This window comes from Ruditapes philippinarum, unplaced genomic scaffold (assembly GCF_026571515.1).
Source record: "Ruditapes philippinarum isolate M1 unplaced genomic scaffold, ASM2657151v2 ctg9107_1_1_1_1, whole genome shotgun sequence".
Classification (NCBI taxonomy): Eukaryota; Metazoa; Mollusca; class Bivalvia; order Venerida; family Veneridae; genus Ruditapes; species Ruditapes philippinarum.
Window position 1 is genome coordinate 20,070 of NW_026864133.1, and position 18,826 is coordinate 38,895.

General features: G+C 33.6%; 1 protein-coding gene across 1 annotated transcript; it reads right to left on the reverse strand.

Moving 5' to 3' along the window:
• Positions 1 to 6,275: 6,275 nt before the first annotated feature.
• On the reverse strand, positions 6,276 to 18,160 carry LOC132724520 (mucin-5AC-like; the record flags this gene model as incomplete). Its single annotated transcript, XM_060709388.1, has 20 exons — positions 6,276 to 6,425; positions 6,961 to 7,103; positions 7,283 to 7,385; positions 7,892 to 8,016; positions 9,055 to 9,198; positions 9,480 to 9,614; positions 9,838 to 9,851; positions 9,974 to 10,223; positions 10,507 to 10,674; positions 11,657 to 11,782; positions 12,339 to 12,431; positions 13,643 to 13,744; positions 14,754 to 14,852; positions 15,221 to 15,277; positions 15,921 to 16,118; positions 16,434 to 16,622; positions 16,725 to 16,841; positions 17,023 to 17,202; positions 17,528 to 17,638; positions 17,942 to 18,160. Coding segments are annotated over 20 exons (2,705 nt in total), but the record flags the coding sequence as incomplete, so codon positions are not given.
• Positions 18,161 to 18,826: the final 666 nt, after the last annotated feature.

An 18,826-nucleotide genomic window follows, 5' to 3' on the forward strand; every position in this document is an offset into this window, starting at 1 on the left:
TGTTTTCATAAAACACAGGCCTGATTTCAAGAAAATATGAATGGTAGAGGCATTAAAAAATATAGTAAAAGTGATATCTTGAGTATTTGAACCTAATATGGGTATGCTGAAGACGATGAGGGTGGATACTAAGAAAATAAAACTGACATTGACCTTCATAAGGTCAATTCAAAATGGCCGCTTAAAAATTCTAAAGTATGTCATTAAAACTATGATACAATATGATGCAATTAATTATTCTTGTCAAAATCAAATGATTATTCAATATGATCAGATTTTAATGAGATTGGTCACCAAATATAACTATTATAAGCCTAATGGCTCGATTAATAATTATATATAGTACTAAGATTGAAACAAATCACTTTTTATGTTTTGTTTTCTTGACTTATATTTAACAATAAACTTAGTTTCGAAATCCTTCTTTATAGATATAACCACAGAATAAATATATTTCGTAATAACAAATTAATATTTCGTTATTATAAAATAATATTTCGTAATAACGAATTTATATATTTCGTAATCACGAAATAATATTTCGTATTAACGAATCAATATTTCGTTATTAAGATTTTATATTTCGTTAAAACGAAATAAGGCAGCCTTTCAACAATTCCAAGTTTCCAATTTCTTAGCCACTTTTAAATGTTTAGTTATTGTTTACACATCTGTCAACACTTATCTATTGTCTGTTACAACCCTAAAATAAGTTGTTTTTTTTTTCTTTTAAAATGGCGTATGACTAACAAATCCAAATATTATCCCTCTGAATCCCGTGAAATACACAACTTTTTAAAATGGCTGCCGCTTACATTTAACTAAGCCAGGTCTGATATAGATTCGCTGTAAGTAACAGAAATATGGATGGATGGTTGGACTTTTTCTCCTACTAAAATTGTTTGTTTTTATTATTAAAATAAGTGATCATTCATATTTTTTAATAAAATGAATAATATCATCGCAATTTAACGTTGATTGTCTAACTTATTTTCAGCCAAAGACTTCTTGTATTTTATGAGTAATTCGACTAGTACATGTACATAATAGAGGCTACCAGTGGGCAAAACAGATTTTAATATAAAAATTAATATCAAGGAAATTTCGTTTTAACTTATTTTTAAGCATAAAATAAAAAGAAAATGTGTTTGTTTGTTGTGTCAGGTGTAATTTTATTTCGTCGAGTGAACTTTAAAAACAGTATTCTCACTCGTGGCTACGCCACTCGTGGGAATACTGTTTTTAAAGCCCACTAGATGAAATAAAATTTCATATCACACACAAACAAACAAATATCCTCTATATACATGTACTCTATATTAATTCTAGTAAACTTTACTTACGAAATCGAAGTGGAATCTAATATTTCAATGAGTGTTGTAATATATTCATAACTGACAGGTCAATAAAACAAGACTATACAAATTAAGCAATTAGCTATAGGCTGTGTATACAAACAAATAAAATATACTAGATGTTCCAACATGCATAGGGACTAAGTTTGCGCAAAACCCCCACAAAATCTGTTTTTAACATTATAAAATTTATCTATAAAATAAAAGATACCACCTTTGTTAAGTCTTTTCTCCTGAAATTATTAACTAAAGATATAATAAGGACATAACTGCACGTATTTAAAAAAATGAATTAAGGCAGTGCAAAATTTTAAGAATATAGGGTTGTAATATGTTTATCCTACTTAAAACATTATCAGGATCAAAAACTCCTTTTGTAACCCAAATATCTACGACACTATGGCTCTATCTCTATCTACGACAGTTGTTTTCTGTCTATTTTCTGTACCTCAGGTTTATATATAAAAATGTTAATTAAGTATTGAGCAAACTAGGTCAAACATATCCAACTTACAAATTTACAAATCTTAATTTTTTAAATGGTTAGAACAACATTTCTGTCCCATTCTTATATAAAATGTGTCACTTGCTGAAATGTTGAAATTAATAAAGAGCCGTGTTTCAGCACATTGTGAACATTACACATGTATGGTGCTTGTAAGTTATTGTGTGTTGTTATGTTTGTATTTGTTTTTTTCTGCCGAAAATAATATCTACATAATTCATTTTTTACATTCAATTCTAACTGCATTCAGGTATACGATGGGTAATCGATAATATTAAAAAGTCATCCTAAACGTAGAAGTGTATACTTTATCAAATTCTTAAAACAGCGTACAAATGTTTACTATCTTGTTTAAAAATAAGTGACTATTTAATTTGAAATTTAAAGTTAATGTTGAAAATAAAAACAACAAGAACAACACTATATTTTCATCGAGTCATGAAATGTCTGAAACCTGGAGATTGTTACGTGTGCTTGCTATACCATGGCAGCTCTCGAACATTTTGGAATTCAGTCACGGTTTTGAGAAAATTCTACAAGAAGATTATGGCATCATTCGATATACATTAGAATTCCGAGTACCCTCCAAAAAAAATCCAGGATATCTTACAGTAACAGCAAAGTTATCTATAAAAATATTACTTGTAATAAATCAAGTAATATTTTCTTTGGCCGTATAGAAAAGTCACGTGGGTTGGCTACATAGTAGAGGTGTTAAAATATAATTGTAATACACCCTATGTTAGCCATTACAAGTAGTATTTAATGTATAAAGGACTTTCAAAAATGGTTATTATTCAGAGCGGGCGCAATGGTGTAGTGGTAACACTGTCTGCCTTCAAATCAAGAGGTCGTGAGTTCGATCCCCCGCTACTCCACTGAAAGAATTATTGACTTCAAGACTGACAAAATCAGGACATAAACACAGAATGATGGCAACGAAAGATACTGGACAAGACATTTACCGAACAGGAAACAAGTACCGAAAGTACAAGACCGAAGACGACGACCGATAACAGAAGGAAGAATGGAGACAAGAACTGACAAAAAGCGACCAGAGACGGGGACCGAATACAGAAGAACAGAGACAGGGACCGATAACAGAAGACATGGCAACATGCGGACAGAGATGGCACCGATAACAGGAACATGGAGACGAAGAACAAGAAAACGGAGACCAGGACAGATTTGAGAACAATAGTGACGAGAATCGATAACAGAAAAACATGACAACAAAAAAACTGAGACTAGGACCGAATACAGATGAACAGAGACGGGGCCAATAACAGTTTAACTGACAACAAGCGAACAGAGACAGGGGCCAATAACAGTAACACTGACAACAAGCGAGCAAAGACAGGGACCGATAACAGAAGAAGAACTGATAATAAGCGAACAGAAACGTCATCCAATAAAAGAAGAACAGAGACAGGGTCCGATAATAGAAGAATCGAACAGTTACGTCGGACGATAAAAGAAAAACAGTATCAGGGACTGATAATAGAAGAACTCACAACATGCTAACAAAGATGAGGATTGACCAATTGATAACAGAAAAATAGAGATGAGGACCGATAATAAAATAACATGACGAGGACTGATTCCAGAAGATTGAAGACGAAGATCGATAACAGAGACAGAAGAACAAGAAAAAGGAGACCAGAAGTGATTTAAAGTAGAATAGAGACTTGACAGAATAACGCAGAAGAACGAAGACGAGAACCGATAACAAAGACGACGACCGATAACAGAAAAACAGAGACGAAAGAACAGAACATCTGACAACAAAGGACCTGAGACCATGACCGATAACAAAAGAACGAAGATAACGACAAATAACAGAAAAACTGATAACAAGAGATCTGGGGCGAATACCGATAACAGAAGAATGAAGACGACAACCGATAACAGACAAACGAACACCAAAACCTAACATAACTCAGAGAAAAAAGGTGCCTTTAATTAATGTATATTTTGCATGCACACATACGCACGCTGTTCAAAATATAAGTAGGAATCTGAGTAGCCACTCTATATATGCCTGCATAGAGTGCCAGATAAAATACATGAAAGCTCTATATCTAGCAAATATTGCAGGGAAGTGTGAAGTGTTCGCTGCGTAAACCCTTAAAATAGGTCTCTTATGTTTAAATGCCTTAAGATTTTCAGTACTATCTTTAATATAACTTCTATATTACTATTATATTGACCTTTAGAAAAATGTCCGCCATCTTGGATTATTCGGCCATAATGGATTGTTTTGTTGCTTTTTTTAAATTCTGTTTTGGTGTGTTATTTGTTTTAACCTAAACATGCTCTGTGACAACAGGCTTTTCCTTTCCTTAAATGTTTAATTTGATATATCATCCATTTATGATAAAGAAATTTGGCGGCATTTTAGTGGTCATTTCAAATGGCCATTTCACTGGTCAAGATCAAGATCCACCTTTATCGGATTCAGCATACCTTAAATAGGTAAAATACACTAAGATACCACTTGTACTACAAAATGCCTCTAGCATCTTATAGGGAGCCAAATTCTCAAAATCAGCCTTGTCTATAATTCAATCCAATAAGTCAAAAAAAATCATATTAGAGTCTTATAATTCATATATAAAAGTATACTAGCCATCGCCTTAATCTTGAACTACCTAAACAAAAGCTCATTTATACGTAACTTTGCTTAACCGTTTTAAGTTTAACTTTAAATTATTCAAAGCGTAATAGAGTAGTGGTAGAGTATTGCTTCGTGAGTTAAAAGACCCTGGTTCGAATCCTGCAAAGGTTTTTTTTTTCTTTTTTAAATATTTGTCTGTTTTTAGATATTTTTCATCGAACTTGATTTTAGATCCTCGTGAATTTCTTTCACATAATACTATATGAGAACATTTGGTTTTACACAAATTCGCTTTCAACAGGTTAAGTTAAAGGGACTCCACTGGGGTTTTTTGACATGACGGGACTGGAAATATTTTTTTGAGATTATTGCTCCATTTGATGTAGACCTATACTAATAACTTATGTGCAAAATTTCCGATCATTAGCTCAGTCCGTTTTTCTAGAATAATTACTATAATAGTGAAAAGTGACCCAAAATTGAAAAGCGTTTAAACGCTTTTCCCTCAAATTGGACTGAGAATAGCTCAAACATATGATTTTTCAATGTATTTCTTGTGTAATTTCTAGTTATATCTTATTAATATTTCTGTTTAAAGTGCTCATGTTTTATAATCTATGTGAAAATTAAAATGTTACGTTTTAAGCTTTAAATTATAAACCTCAGTGAAGTTCCTTTAAAGACAACGTAGTCGTGATTAGGGTGATTATTGAGCAATGGAAGAAATTTGAATATACAAATGCGCCAAAACTGTTAACTTTTGCTTAACCATTATAAGTTTAACTTTTATTTGTGCAAACTATTAAATAAATCATTATTTCGTAATGGTTCGACCGATTAATGTTCACGTTTTTGTGTCCGAATTATATATTTTAAGGGGATCACTCACACAATTGTCAGCCATCTTTGAACGTATAGGCCTGTCGAGAAGTATATATACGGTCTACAGGACAACCAAACTGGCATTGGCACAAACACGAAGGGGGGGGACTGTCAGTTACTTCTTTACACCTTAAAGCAGGACCTTGGAAACTAACTCTTAGGTATTTTGCATTTGATTTTTCTACTCAACTGATACATATCACAGGAGCTCCCCATTCTATAAATAATTTTGAAATATATTAAGCAAATGATTAAGAAATAAAGGCAAATATACCCCTCTCTACAATAAATAAAAACAAGAAATACAATTTCTTTTGCACGTTTGGTACAAATTTTATCCAATTTCACGCGTGGAAATTCAATGTCAACAAATTGATTTCGCCATTTCGATACACAATAAAAAAAGTATACAAATTACATCCGCTGTTGTCAATGTTAACACAACGGTTGTCTGTGACTCTATGCCCTGACGTCATTGGCTTTACTGCGCCGGGCTGAATTTCAATTATTTATTTTTTTCATATTTAATATTTTCTATAACAATTACTGAAAGAATGTCAAGCTCCTGTGTAGCAAGCAAAAGCACGAGTTAAGCAATAAACAACTAGATCCTACTTTCTAAAGTGTATTTTAGCCGCCTCATGACAAAACCAACATAATGGGTTGCGACCAGCATGGATCCAGACCAGCCTGCGCATCTGCGCAGTCTGATCAGGATCCATAATGTGCGCTATCAGTGTCTCTACTTATTATAGGGTTTGTAAGCGAACAGCATGGATCCTGGTCGATGCTGGTCAGAAACCCATTATGTTGTTTTTGTCAAGACACAGCAAATTTATGTTTTAAAATTCAAATACTTTCTTTACTTTACCAGAAATTCAAACAATAAGATATATTTTAATTAATTTCATTCATGAATAAAGTAAGGGTGGAATCACGCAGTTGGTCTAGATGACGTCACATCCGTTCTACACTTGCAAACCGGACAGTTGTCGGCACCAAGAGTAACTCCAGCGTTACACGGGTAAACACAGCGTATCGGAGGGCACATCCCTGGAGTAGTACTCTAAAGAAAATATACAAAATTGCAAAAATACATAATAAAATTCTGAACAACAGTCGAATTTCAAACATTTTATCATTTGATGATGGTAAACTATAAGTTTATATTGAACTTAAGTCTTAAATTTGAATTCATTGTTTTTCCTCAGATACTGCCGAGTGTAAACAAGAAGAGCTGGACCATTAAAGATGTTAACGAGGTTTTTCTACTTAATTGAATTTTGATGGGTTAAGATATTAACAAGCAATTATAAGCAAAGCTAAGCAAAGCACTTCAGCAGAGCACCTTAATAATTTAACAATTAACAATTCGCATAAGAAATCTAAGATCGCCGAACAAGGCGTATTGTACAAGGACAACGTAAAACTAGCTAGATCTAAGACTTTCTTGATTTCGAGCATATAACTGAGAAACAACAAATGTTATAGTTTTAAAAGTTTTTAAAGATAGCTGCATTGCTTGAGATTAAGTAATTAATAAAAGGTATTCATTTTTAAATATTTATAGATTTTATGAAGAATACAAAAAAAATAGAAACCTGTGAAGTCTGAGTAGTAAAGGAATCGACTTTAGGGCGTTGTGTCGTAGGTGGTTTTGTCGTTACTGGGAAAGTCGTGGTTACTTGTGACGTAGGGTTTGACGTCACCGGAAATGCTGTTTCTGTTCGTTGAGTCGTTAACGCTTGAAAATATAAATGCTTTTTATGTTTAAAATGATATTTGCTGGTTATTAATCAACATTTCCTACTTTTCTTACGAAACTGATATTAAAAAGTCAACAGTTTTGTCAGTGATTAATTTTTTATTAGAATGAAAAATGGTTAAATGAATGGAACAATTTTTTTTAATCAAGTCACTTACTCTGGCACGTGCAACCAAGACAACCACGTGTATCAATAATTATGCAGTCATGCAGACAACTTTCATCAAATTTTGGACAGCTTTGCGTTGGAACTGCAGTTGACTGCAAAAAAGAAATTGTAGGTAAATTCTACAAAGTCATTATCAAGCATAGATCTATTACATAAAATTTAATACAGAGTTGGCCATAGATTTTGAACAAATGAGAGAGTTGAATAAGATTGATATAATTGGCCGACATGTTTTCATTGAATATATGAAACAAAGCTATATACGAACTAGACATGTTTGTCAGTCTTGATATAATTTATGAATTGTCTGCATAGATAGAAAGTATTCAATACTTTTAAGTAAGTCAAATTGCTAAAGATGTCCCACAGAAGACGTGACTTGTTCACATGAAAGAATATCTTGGGGAGGAAAAAACCGGAGTCTAATAAAGGCTGGTAGACTTTAGGAAGACAGAGTCCAGTTTACACCGGAATCACCTACCCCCAAAACACACCCCTCTCCCCGCCTGATGAGAAGAAGGCCGCATAGGCCTGCTATTCAGTTCTTTAAGCTAGATATAATGTTTGAAAACAGAAAGCAGTGCAAATGCAGTACAACCTGTGTCGTCTGGAATTGTGTTGTCAAGGGCACAGTTGTTGTTGTAATGGTAGATATAGGAGTTGTTGTTGTTGTCGTCGTTGTCGGCGTTATAGATGATGACGTTATTGCTTTAGGTGTTGTTGCTACAACATTTAACACAAGGCTTGAAGCAATATTTTAATATTACAAAAAAGACACACACACACAAAAAAACAAACAAAAAAACAACAACAAAAAACGACAAAAAGGTAATTTCAGAATCCATATTAAAAGAGTCAAAGATCGAGAATGAGAAGTGAGGTTCGATCGGGCAGTTTTGAAAACATTGAGTTTTTAAAACTCATCAAGTTATTACTTCTTGTGTTTCGATCCTTCAAACATTCCATTATAGAAGCATATCACTTCTTTGCAAGTTTTAAATCTTAGCCTTTTAGTAGCTACTCAATTTACTCTTGCGACCAGTTCAAACTAGTGCAGCATGATCAGACGATTTTCACTATTAGTTCAGGATGTATTTCCCTTAGAAATATAATGACCGGAATCGTTTCTGGCAAGTCTGTTTAAGGTATTTGAAGCGTGGTCAGTGGTTTTTATACTGCTGTATGTTTTACTAAGAAAATGCGGAACGTCGGTGGTTCGACTCAGGGCCCGTTCGTGCCTGAAATAATGCACGGAAAGGCACCAGAGGTCTTCCTCCACCAGTAAAGCTATTATTTCGCCATATGATCTATACTATGTCGATGTGACGTAAAAACCAATCAAACAAACAAACAAAAAACTAAGAAAGCTGCACGCCAAAATATTTTAAGAAAATCAATATTGAGAAAACGCAGTAAGGGCTGTTTTTGCATATGATTACCGCTTTTTGGTAATTTTCTTTGATTACCGGTGCTGATTGCAATATATAAATTGCTTTTTGTTGTTCATCTCACAGTATTTTACTTTTAAATACATTTCTAAAATTTTCATGAAATTAAACATGAATCTGGAGGAGTGCTGCTTTAAATCATAGAATTCAAACGTGACTACAATATACATGTATCTTTCATCTCAAGTAACCAGACACTATCGTAGATCTACGTGTTTGAAAACATCATAATCATATTGTTATATCTACATGTTGTACTCGATAAGAAATGAAAAAAAAAAGAAAAAAAAAAGAAATATCGCTTCGTGCCTACCTTGACATGTACATAAAACACATCCGTGACCGTCAAGCTTGAGGCAAGTTGGCTCACAAGACATGATATCTACTGCTGGGCAATTATTGGCATTTCCGTTCGTAACATGACTTCCGGTTCCTACTCCAGGTGCTGATGTACTTCCTGTCATGCGCAAAACGTATCATATTCTCAAAGTATTTCTAAGTATATGTGCTACTCTTTTAAGTCCAGTACTTTCCTTTAATGACTTATAAGCAATTATCGAATATGCTGAATAGATTTAGAAAGGGTATAAATTGGCATCAGAATTAGAATTGTATTTATTGGCATCAAAATCTGTATAGCTGTCCTTCACTTCCGTAAATATTCTCATTAATTATAAGTTGTTAATGTTTCTTTTGCAAGTCTTTAAGTCTATTTCTTAACTTTTAAATACTGCATACCTGTACAATAACATGTCAAACATCCCATTCCGTCTATATGTGTACAATCTGCGGAACATTTTGTGTCAAACCAAGGGCAATTATTTCCGTTTCCGGTAGAACCGGAAGTCATGCCATTTGTTTTATTTTGAGCTGCTTGATTCGAAAACAAGAAAAAGTTTATTATTATGTTGATTATAACAAAAGCTACAACATTAATTATTTCATGATGATTGTATGATGTAGTAAATCCATTTTACTTCAAGGGAAAGACGAGTGGTTATGTATATACAGCTATAGAACAGAAGTACGAGTGACTGTCTAGTTTTCCAATATAATATGATAATATCTATCTATCAATACGTTTTTATAAGCTTACTGTATATATTTATGCTGTACAAATTAAACATAAATATTGTTTAAACTAAAATGATAATAATACGAAAATTGACGGTGTTTGTCGACCTTTCACGAGGAATTTATGAAGGTATTAAGCAAGGTCAAATTGATGAAGCTTACAGCATGAACATGAAAGGCAGCCACGTGCGTCTAATTTTGTACACCCTGGTGGGCAATTAGTGTCGTATGCTGCACACGAGTTCGTATTTCCGGTTCCGGTATTTCCTTGCGTTCCTGTTCCAGAACCAGCCCCGTTTACTCCAGAAGAAACTGTTGTCATATATCCGCCATTATTTACGGAATTAGTTGAACCTTCTATTATGACATTACCTTGAGATGTTGATGGAACTGGTGACGACGTTGTCACTTGAAGGAAGATAATACATTTCAAACAATTTACATATTAAATGTTTTATACGACTATAATGAATATTTTCAACATCAATTAACATAGCGTGAAAGTTCACTTAACAACGATATGACTTTCATGTCTTTTTTGTAAGAATTATGAAAATGACGTATTTTATAAATACTACATCGAACGGATGTTCAAATTGAACTACCTCTTCGACTTGTACGATAACTCAGGAAAGAACTATGTGCTTTCCAGAAAATTGATACAATTAAAATAGATTTCTTTTTAAATTACCATCAACTTGACAGTCACAGGAAAGACAACCATTTGTGTCTAGACCAATACATGTTGGATTGCAATGTGCTGCATCAAAAGCTGCACACGTGATCGTCACGCTACTTCCGCTTCCGCCGGATGTTCCGTTCAAACTTCCAGTTCCGCTTGTACTGTTGTTTAAATTTACTGAAATTGATTTGAATGATAAGTTGCTCCATTTTTTACGTGTTCTGCTAATTGCAATATGTAAATGTATGATGGTTATTTTACTTGACTCATCCCGAAAGGAAGACAAAGTTATCAATGAAATCATAAACTTTGAGAAAATATTGCTTATTATTAAACTGAAAGCATTTAATATAAAAAAGGCAAAGCCTCAAAGCGAGCTCGATTTACTTTTTTGGTGAAATGGTAATATGAAATTAGGCAATGCCTATGAACGGGGAAGTCGTTAAAAATTCTTTTCATTCTTTCCGTTTTAAAGGTGTCATTCGGTATTACATGCACCGCTTCCGTTTTCACTCGGAACACTCGACGATTATCATTTATCCGAAAAGTTGAGATTTGTTCCGTTATCGGAATACCCCGCCTATTATCATTGAGTTACCATGTTAATGGCGGCGCCCGACTTGAACTGACACTGAAAATTTCATTGATAGGTATAGAATTCTATATATTTTTCATTGTTTTTTATTTGATTTTCTTTTAAATATTTACGTGTAGTCTATAGCCGGGCAGGTCAAAGCCCGGACCCGCTTCGCGGGCCCGGTCAAAAGTCTTCCCCGTATAAAATAATTCGAAAAGTTGCGACGTGACAATTCAGTGCTTCGGACGAATTTAAAACCACAACTTTGTAGAAGGTACTCGTGTCACCATAAAGCCCGCGGGCCAGCTCTTCTATTAAAATTTTAAAGTTTTTTATATAAGAATTAGCATTCACAAGTTACAATATTGAAACAATACATATAAAAGATGAAAATTATATGCACCAGGCATGTAGCGTAGTTGCATGTTTTTGTTATTTGATATATTTCTTAAATGTGCTCATTAGTGACAATGGTGAAACACCACATACATGGTTATGTTTAAACATATCGCTGGTAAACAAATGAATTAGTATCATTAATTTATATGGTGGTCAACGAAACCAAAAAATACATGTTTATACCGTTACATGTACACGTCAAACAACCATTTCTGTCAACAGCTGCACAACTTCCTGGGCATTTTGTGTCAAAGGGCGGACAACCGTTCATATTTCCACCAGACGTACCTGAGTTACCGCCGCTGTTAACTGAAGAATATATATAATGTCATAATATTCTCAATGAACATTACGAATTATCTTTTCATTGATGAAAAAATAATATAAATTTATGGATAACACTTTTGATAACGTGCATATCATTCATTAAACAAATGAAAAGCATTACAGATGGCATATTTTCTTAATTTTCACAAAAAATTGATATATTGAATCAAAACTTTTTGAAGGAGAGGACTACCACGAGCAACTGGCCCAATTCCTTTTTGCTTTAATGAGTATATTATATGTATACATCTTGAATAAACTAGTTATGCTTAAGTTGAAGCTAATTCTTTTTCACCAAAATAATCAGCGACAGCCTTCACATCCGGGTAGTATGACCAGTTTCTATACTATTGATAGTTAAATTTTTGTATCTTGATTATGAAAACCCTTAAACTTTAAATGAACTGTTCCAAATTCAAACCTGGGCAAAATCCATTGCAAAAAACCTAGAGTTCAAGGGTTAAATGTTCATAAAAGCAGAGAGTACAAGAGCAAGTTATTGTTATTTCTAAAATATAAGAAAAACTGCTTATATTACCTGTGCAAGTGCAGACTAAGCACCCGTGTAAGTCAAAACTGGAACAACTAGAGCTGCATGATGGGTCAAACGGTGCACAATTCACCCCGGCTCCTTAAAATAAAAATAAGCACAACATTAAACGCCGAATAATAAATTAACGTCAAGGTTAGGCAGACAAAAAAAATATAATATGAAATTAGGCATAGCCTATAAACGGGGAAGTCGTTAAAAATTCCTTTCATTTTTCCGTTTTAAAGGCGTCATTCGGTATTTCATGCACCACTTCCGTTTCCACTCGGAATACTCGACGTTTATTATTTATCCGAAAAGTTGAGATTTGTTCCGTTATCGGAATACACCGTCTTTTATCATTGAGTTAAGTTGTAAATGGCGGCGCCTAACTAGAACTGACACTGAAAATTTAATTGATAGGTATAGAATTCTATACATATTTCAAATTGTTTTTTATTTGATTTTCTTTTAAATATACACATGTAGTCTATAGCCGGGCAAGCCAAAGCCCGGGCCCGCTTCGCAGACCCGGCCTTTGACTTCCCCGTATTACTTGTAGGAATTTATCGCCACATAATTTAATTTCACATTCAGAACTCGCCAACGGTTGATCATGCAGAAGGGCCGTTTTTAAGTCAAGTCTTCAATTTTTGTTTTTGTTATTGTTGTTGTTGTTTGATTTATTGACATGTAATAAAAATTGTTGGGATCTCGGATCTCGGACGGCTTGAACTCACGATCCCTTGGTATAGAGGCAGGTACATACCACACAATACTACGTCTCAGAAAGACTACAAAAGCAAGGCGTTCGTAGAAAAAAGTGAGTGTTAATAAAAAAAAATAAAAGTTTAGTTGTTCGATGGGTCGACTTGCAATAAAGAATACAACATTTTTACTCTACTTTTTCGTCAAATGGCATTGCAAGACTTTAAAGACTTCAGCTTCAGTCCGTTACATGTTTGTTTTGGGTTTTACGTCACACCAACACAGTATAGGTCATATGGTCACGTTCTAGTTGTACTGGTGAATGAGTACCACAGGTCCCAATCCGTGCATTATTGAAAGCACGAACGGGCACCTGCGTAGAACCACCGATGTTCCATAAGAGCTAGCTTGATAGCTTCTTTACATGAAAGAATCTAAAGTCACTGTCGGGATTTCAACCCACAGCGATGAGGGGCAAGTGGGTTAAATGTTTGTGGGCTGACCGCTGATCGTTCACTAAAATGCTATAATGGCCTTAGTGTACTGGTTCCAAATTATTTTATCATTTAGTCAATTAAACGCTGCGTCTTCTTCTTAGCACTCACCATTTCCGCTCGGTCCACCGGAAGTTGGGTTCGATGTTGAAGTCACAGGTTTCGTCGTACTAGCTACTAAACTTGTCCCATTGTGTTGCCTCTTGTAATTTTCTTCAATGCATATCAAGAAATATTTTAAAACAACAAAGCCTAAAGTTTATATAAACGTAATGTTATAATTTCATGAAAAGATAACTCTTTAAGTAATACTTCATACGAGTAATTGTGTTACTTCCCTTTACTTGTAACATCTAAAAATCAAAGTTGTAGTTATTACATAGATACATGTATATATACAGGTTGAAAACTCTTTTACCCTTTTCTCATTTTTTAAGTCATATTATAAATTTGAATAAATAAATGAATAAAATGTCATATGATCACTCTAAAATATCTATTCAATCTGATCGTAAGCATGTTTTTCATACAATAAACATATCATACCATAAATTTACATGGCATTAAAAAGTGCATTCATACAAGTACTTATTGCCATACAAACATATGATGACGATGAAAAGTAACAATTTGTAAAAAAAACAATGAAATTCAAACAATATTCATATGAAATACTTATTTCAAAAGATCTTTAAACTTTTGATCAGAAACGTTACACATCTGTAATAACTATAATTACCGAAAAAGTACTGGTTTGCTATTTGCATGAACCTTTTTGCATCTTTTGCTCTCTTTATAATTTGTATAATCATAGTAAATTGGTATTTTATATGGAAGTTGAAATACTACTTTGTTTGCAGTTTGCTACCTTCTCGGCAATTCAGTCTTACTTTCGCCACATGTAGGACATCTTCAATGCTCTAAAACCTATCGTAGCTGATTAACGCCATGTCGTATTTTCGCTTCTTCGCCTCGAAATGCGAAAACATGACGGCACGACAGTCACTTCGTGTTTCCGCTTTTTTCGGATTTTAGATGCAACACAGCGAAAATATCACAAAAGGATGGCGCAAATACTAAACGTAAAATCTGTCGTATATATTAATTTCATCTATCGTATTTTCCATTATAAAAGCATTATCAATCAAATGTTTGAAACTTCATCAGGGCTTAAAAAACATGTATTTCTGAAGCATTATGTGCCTCTAAATCAAAATCATACCATTACAATCTCCGTTACATACAATGCATCCTACATTATCTGTTGTTAAACACGCTATGTGACAGTTTGGCATCAATGGCGGACATTCCACGTGACTTCCTGTCAAAATGGGATTTCATGAAGCAAAAGTCGTAAAGTATGCCACATAAGTGAGAGTTGGTGCGTTGTGTAAATACTTCTTTAACTCTTGTAAGACATACATTTTAGTATTCACTTTAATATACAAAAATGTACAATCTATCTAAGCCGACACAAAATTTTCTAATACTGATGAAATATATTTATACACTTTGGTTTGTATAATATCTTAAACATAAAATTTAAGTTAATACTAACAAATTTGTATTTTGCTAAATCAATATTTTGTAGATTCAACCAAATATATAAACTACTAATTAGAATGCGTAAAAGAATAAAAAGGTTTTTTAGATACATTCATATTCTATAAATAGAACAATGAAATCTACCTCCAGACGCTGATGACGAAGAAGTAGTACCGGAAGTTGATGGTAGTTGATTTGTAGCTGTTGAAATTATAAAAATAATATTTCTTAAAATTTGACATAAATTTAAAATATATAATACACCATAAAATGATTGATAATACACCATAAAATGATGGAACAAAATTAATATGAAATCAGGCAAACCCTATGAACGGGGGAAGTCGGTTAAATAATCGTTCATTTTCCGTTTTGAAGGTGTCATTCGGTATTTCATGCACCTCTTCCGTTTTTACAAGAAATACTCGACGATTAATCAGAAAAGTTACGATTGTTCGTTATCGGAATACCCCGCCTTTTATCATTGAGTTACATTGAAAATGGCGGCGCTCGACTAGAACTGACACTGAAAATTTCATTGATAGGTATAGAATTCTATATGGGTTTTTTTAATTGTTTTTATTTGTTTTTCTTTTAAATATGCATGTCTGGTCTATAGCCGGGCAAGCCAAAGCCCGGGCCTGCTTCGCGGTCGCGGCCTTTGACTTCCCCGTATGAACTCCGAAAAATCCCTTAATTCCAGAATTCCTCAGTTAAGCCCTTATCTATAGTATAAATCCGAAACATCGAATCCCTCAAACCTCGAATTTCTAACTAAGTACCTATCTAAAAAAAAACTTTCGAAATCTCATAATGTATATCAGGTTCTCTCATTGATAATCACCTGAACACGTGCAAACTGGACATCCTTTATCGTCTGTTGTCGTGCATGCTGCTGCACAACTTGAAATGAATTTTGGGCAGCCGTTATTGTTACTCATTGACCCCTGGGAGGCTTGGTTATATCCGCTGATTGATGATGATGAAGATGATGACGATGATGATGATGTTGATGATGACGAACTTCCGTTGGTAGACGTACCTGAATATATTACCGTGTTACGTAAATTTATCAGATAAGATTAAGAGTTGTAAAATAGTTTGTAATATCAATAAAAGAAGGATAGTTCTAGTTTTTTGCCGGAACATATACAGTTACATATACAGTAGCTTGAGTACATGTATTTCAAAGAGGTCATGGACTTAAAACTTTCAGAGTTTACACTGTACACTTTCTTAACAATCTTATAAATACCTGCAACTTCTTAAACTCGCAGTGTTTCAAAATATATAGTACATCTAACAGACAATGAAATGTGTAGACAGCAAAGAGCAAACGAATCCGAAAGTTGCTTACCGGAACCGGAAGTTGCGCAAGTGCAAAGAGGACATCCAAGAGAGGTAAGTTCAACACAGTCCGTTCTGCAGTTTGTTGGAAACGCCGGGCACCCGTTGTTGTTTGAAGATGCTTGAGATGATGATTGCTTTCCAGATGTACCAGGGAACGTTGTGTTATTTGATGTACTTGATGACCCCGTACCCGAACCTAAAATTCACACACACAAAAATGCAGATTATGTAGGCTCTCTTACCTTAAGTCTTTGAGCATTACTTTTATAGTAACTAGCAACGTGTATCAACTTCTTACCTGAGGTACAAGAACACAGAGGACATCCGAAACTATTCAGAGATACACAGTCAGACTGACAATTCACCGGAAATGGGGGACAACCGTTATTATTGCCTGCAGACGAACTGGTTGAATCTGAAATCAATACGGACTAATTAATATGAATGCACGGTATAATAATTATGTGTATTTTGGTTTGCTCTCTATGTATAACAATGTCAGTCTGTTAGAAAAATATTAGGAATTTCACCAAATGATCAACTTTATCTAGAAATTACCTATGCATCTACATAATTATAGTTAAAATACAATTTACTTTTAGTGCATGTGCATATTGGACATCCCTTTGTATCTAAAGATGTACATGATGCATGGCAGTTGTTTGGAAACGCAGGGCAGCCATTACTATTCTGTGATACCTGGGCGCTTGCACCAGACGTCCCACCACTTCCGGATCCGGCACTTCCGGTGTTAATTGAAAATGGCGAATTGACATCTGCAAATATGTCGTTTTATATGTTTTATCATTCAAACATGTATCTAAAATTATCGGTTTTTAGCGTTTATAAGTTTAATGAAAAGAAAGCTATTTTTAATGACATTTAATTTTTTTTTCATCTTCAATTAAAATTAAAACATACAATAAGTTAAAAAGTATTCATTGCATCCTAAAAGAATTCCAAAACATTTTTTGGATTATCGATAAAAAGCAAAACTCAAAAATATATCTAGATATATTCCAATGCAGAACGCTATCATGAAATGAAATAATAACAAGTAAAATCTACTTCCGGTATGCAACTTAGTGAAATGATACTTACTTGTCAAAGATAAAGAATTATTAACACCACCCATATTTGAACTTTGACCTGACTGGCTGCCTGTACCACTTGACGTTAGCCAAGCGCCCCCTGACAGTGTCATGGAGGACCCTTTAGATTGAAATACATGTATCCAAACATTAATTTGTTGATAAAGACAAATGCATACAAAGTTGTCACAGTAACAATATCACTTGCCTGCCATATGCAGAGAAAATGGAAATTAAGGAACAGTTTAAAATAATGGTTGAAGAAATAGAATATTTTATATTACACATAAGATGCGCATTTTAACTGGTATGCAATCTACCGAGAATATGTATCAATTTAAACACAAACATTTGCCTAAGACAATTCTCCTACATTTCGAAACTGTTGAGAAATATTTTCAAATATGTATGTCAAATTGAATACCTTCCTTTGTGCATGTACATATTATGCACCCATTTTTTCCAATAGATAAACAATCAAAGTTGCAATTGGCAACGAGTTTTGGACATCCCGCCATATTGTGACTAGCGGAAGCAGAAGAGCCACTATCGCCATTTTGACCTATATTTGTGGCTCCAGGAAACGGCGCTTTAAGAATTCCACTGCTGTTAGTGTTACTTGCTGCCTCACTTTTATTTATTCCTGAATCATGCAATAAAGCTTTCAAGTTATTATTTAAAACATATATTTTATCAAATGTTTTGGAAAAAAAATATTTTGACATAGTTTAAACACATATTGTAATTGTCCATTATACAATGTTGCACAGTAAATTCAATCTAAGCTCGACATTAGCTTCATAGAGTAAAAGAGAAAAGAGTTTTACAATTAACTTGTAATTAGTAAGTGCAATCAGTCTGTGACCTGCCGTACAATGTTACAAACAAAATACCTAAGCTCTATAAGCTTTTCAGAGTTATAAAGAAGAAGATTTTTACAATTAGTAAGTAATTAGTTATATAATTGCAATCAATCAGCGACCCGTCGTATGTACACAACTTAACACAAGTTAAGTTTTTCAGATAAAGAAATAACATGCCTCGTATAAGAAACTGAACGAATTATATATATATATATATATATATATATATATATATATATATATATATATATATATATATATATATATTTATACGTCGACAACATTAGGGAGAAGTAGTTTAAAACTACCCATTATGGCGAAGAATTTATCTCCATAAATAGTATAAATTCAGAAGTTATTTTTGTTTCAGACGTTAGTTTATGATCTAAATAGAGAAACGTCTTAATCTTTTTAGATATTGACCACTGCATTGTAAGAAAACTTAA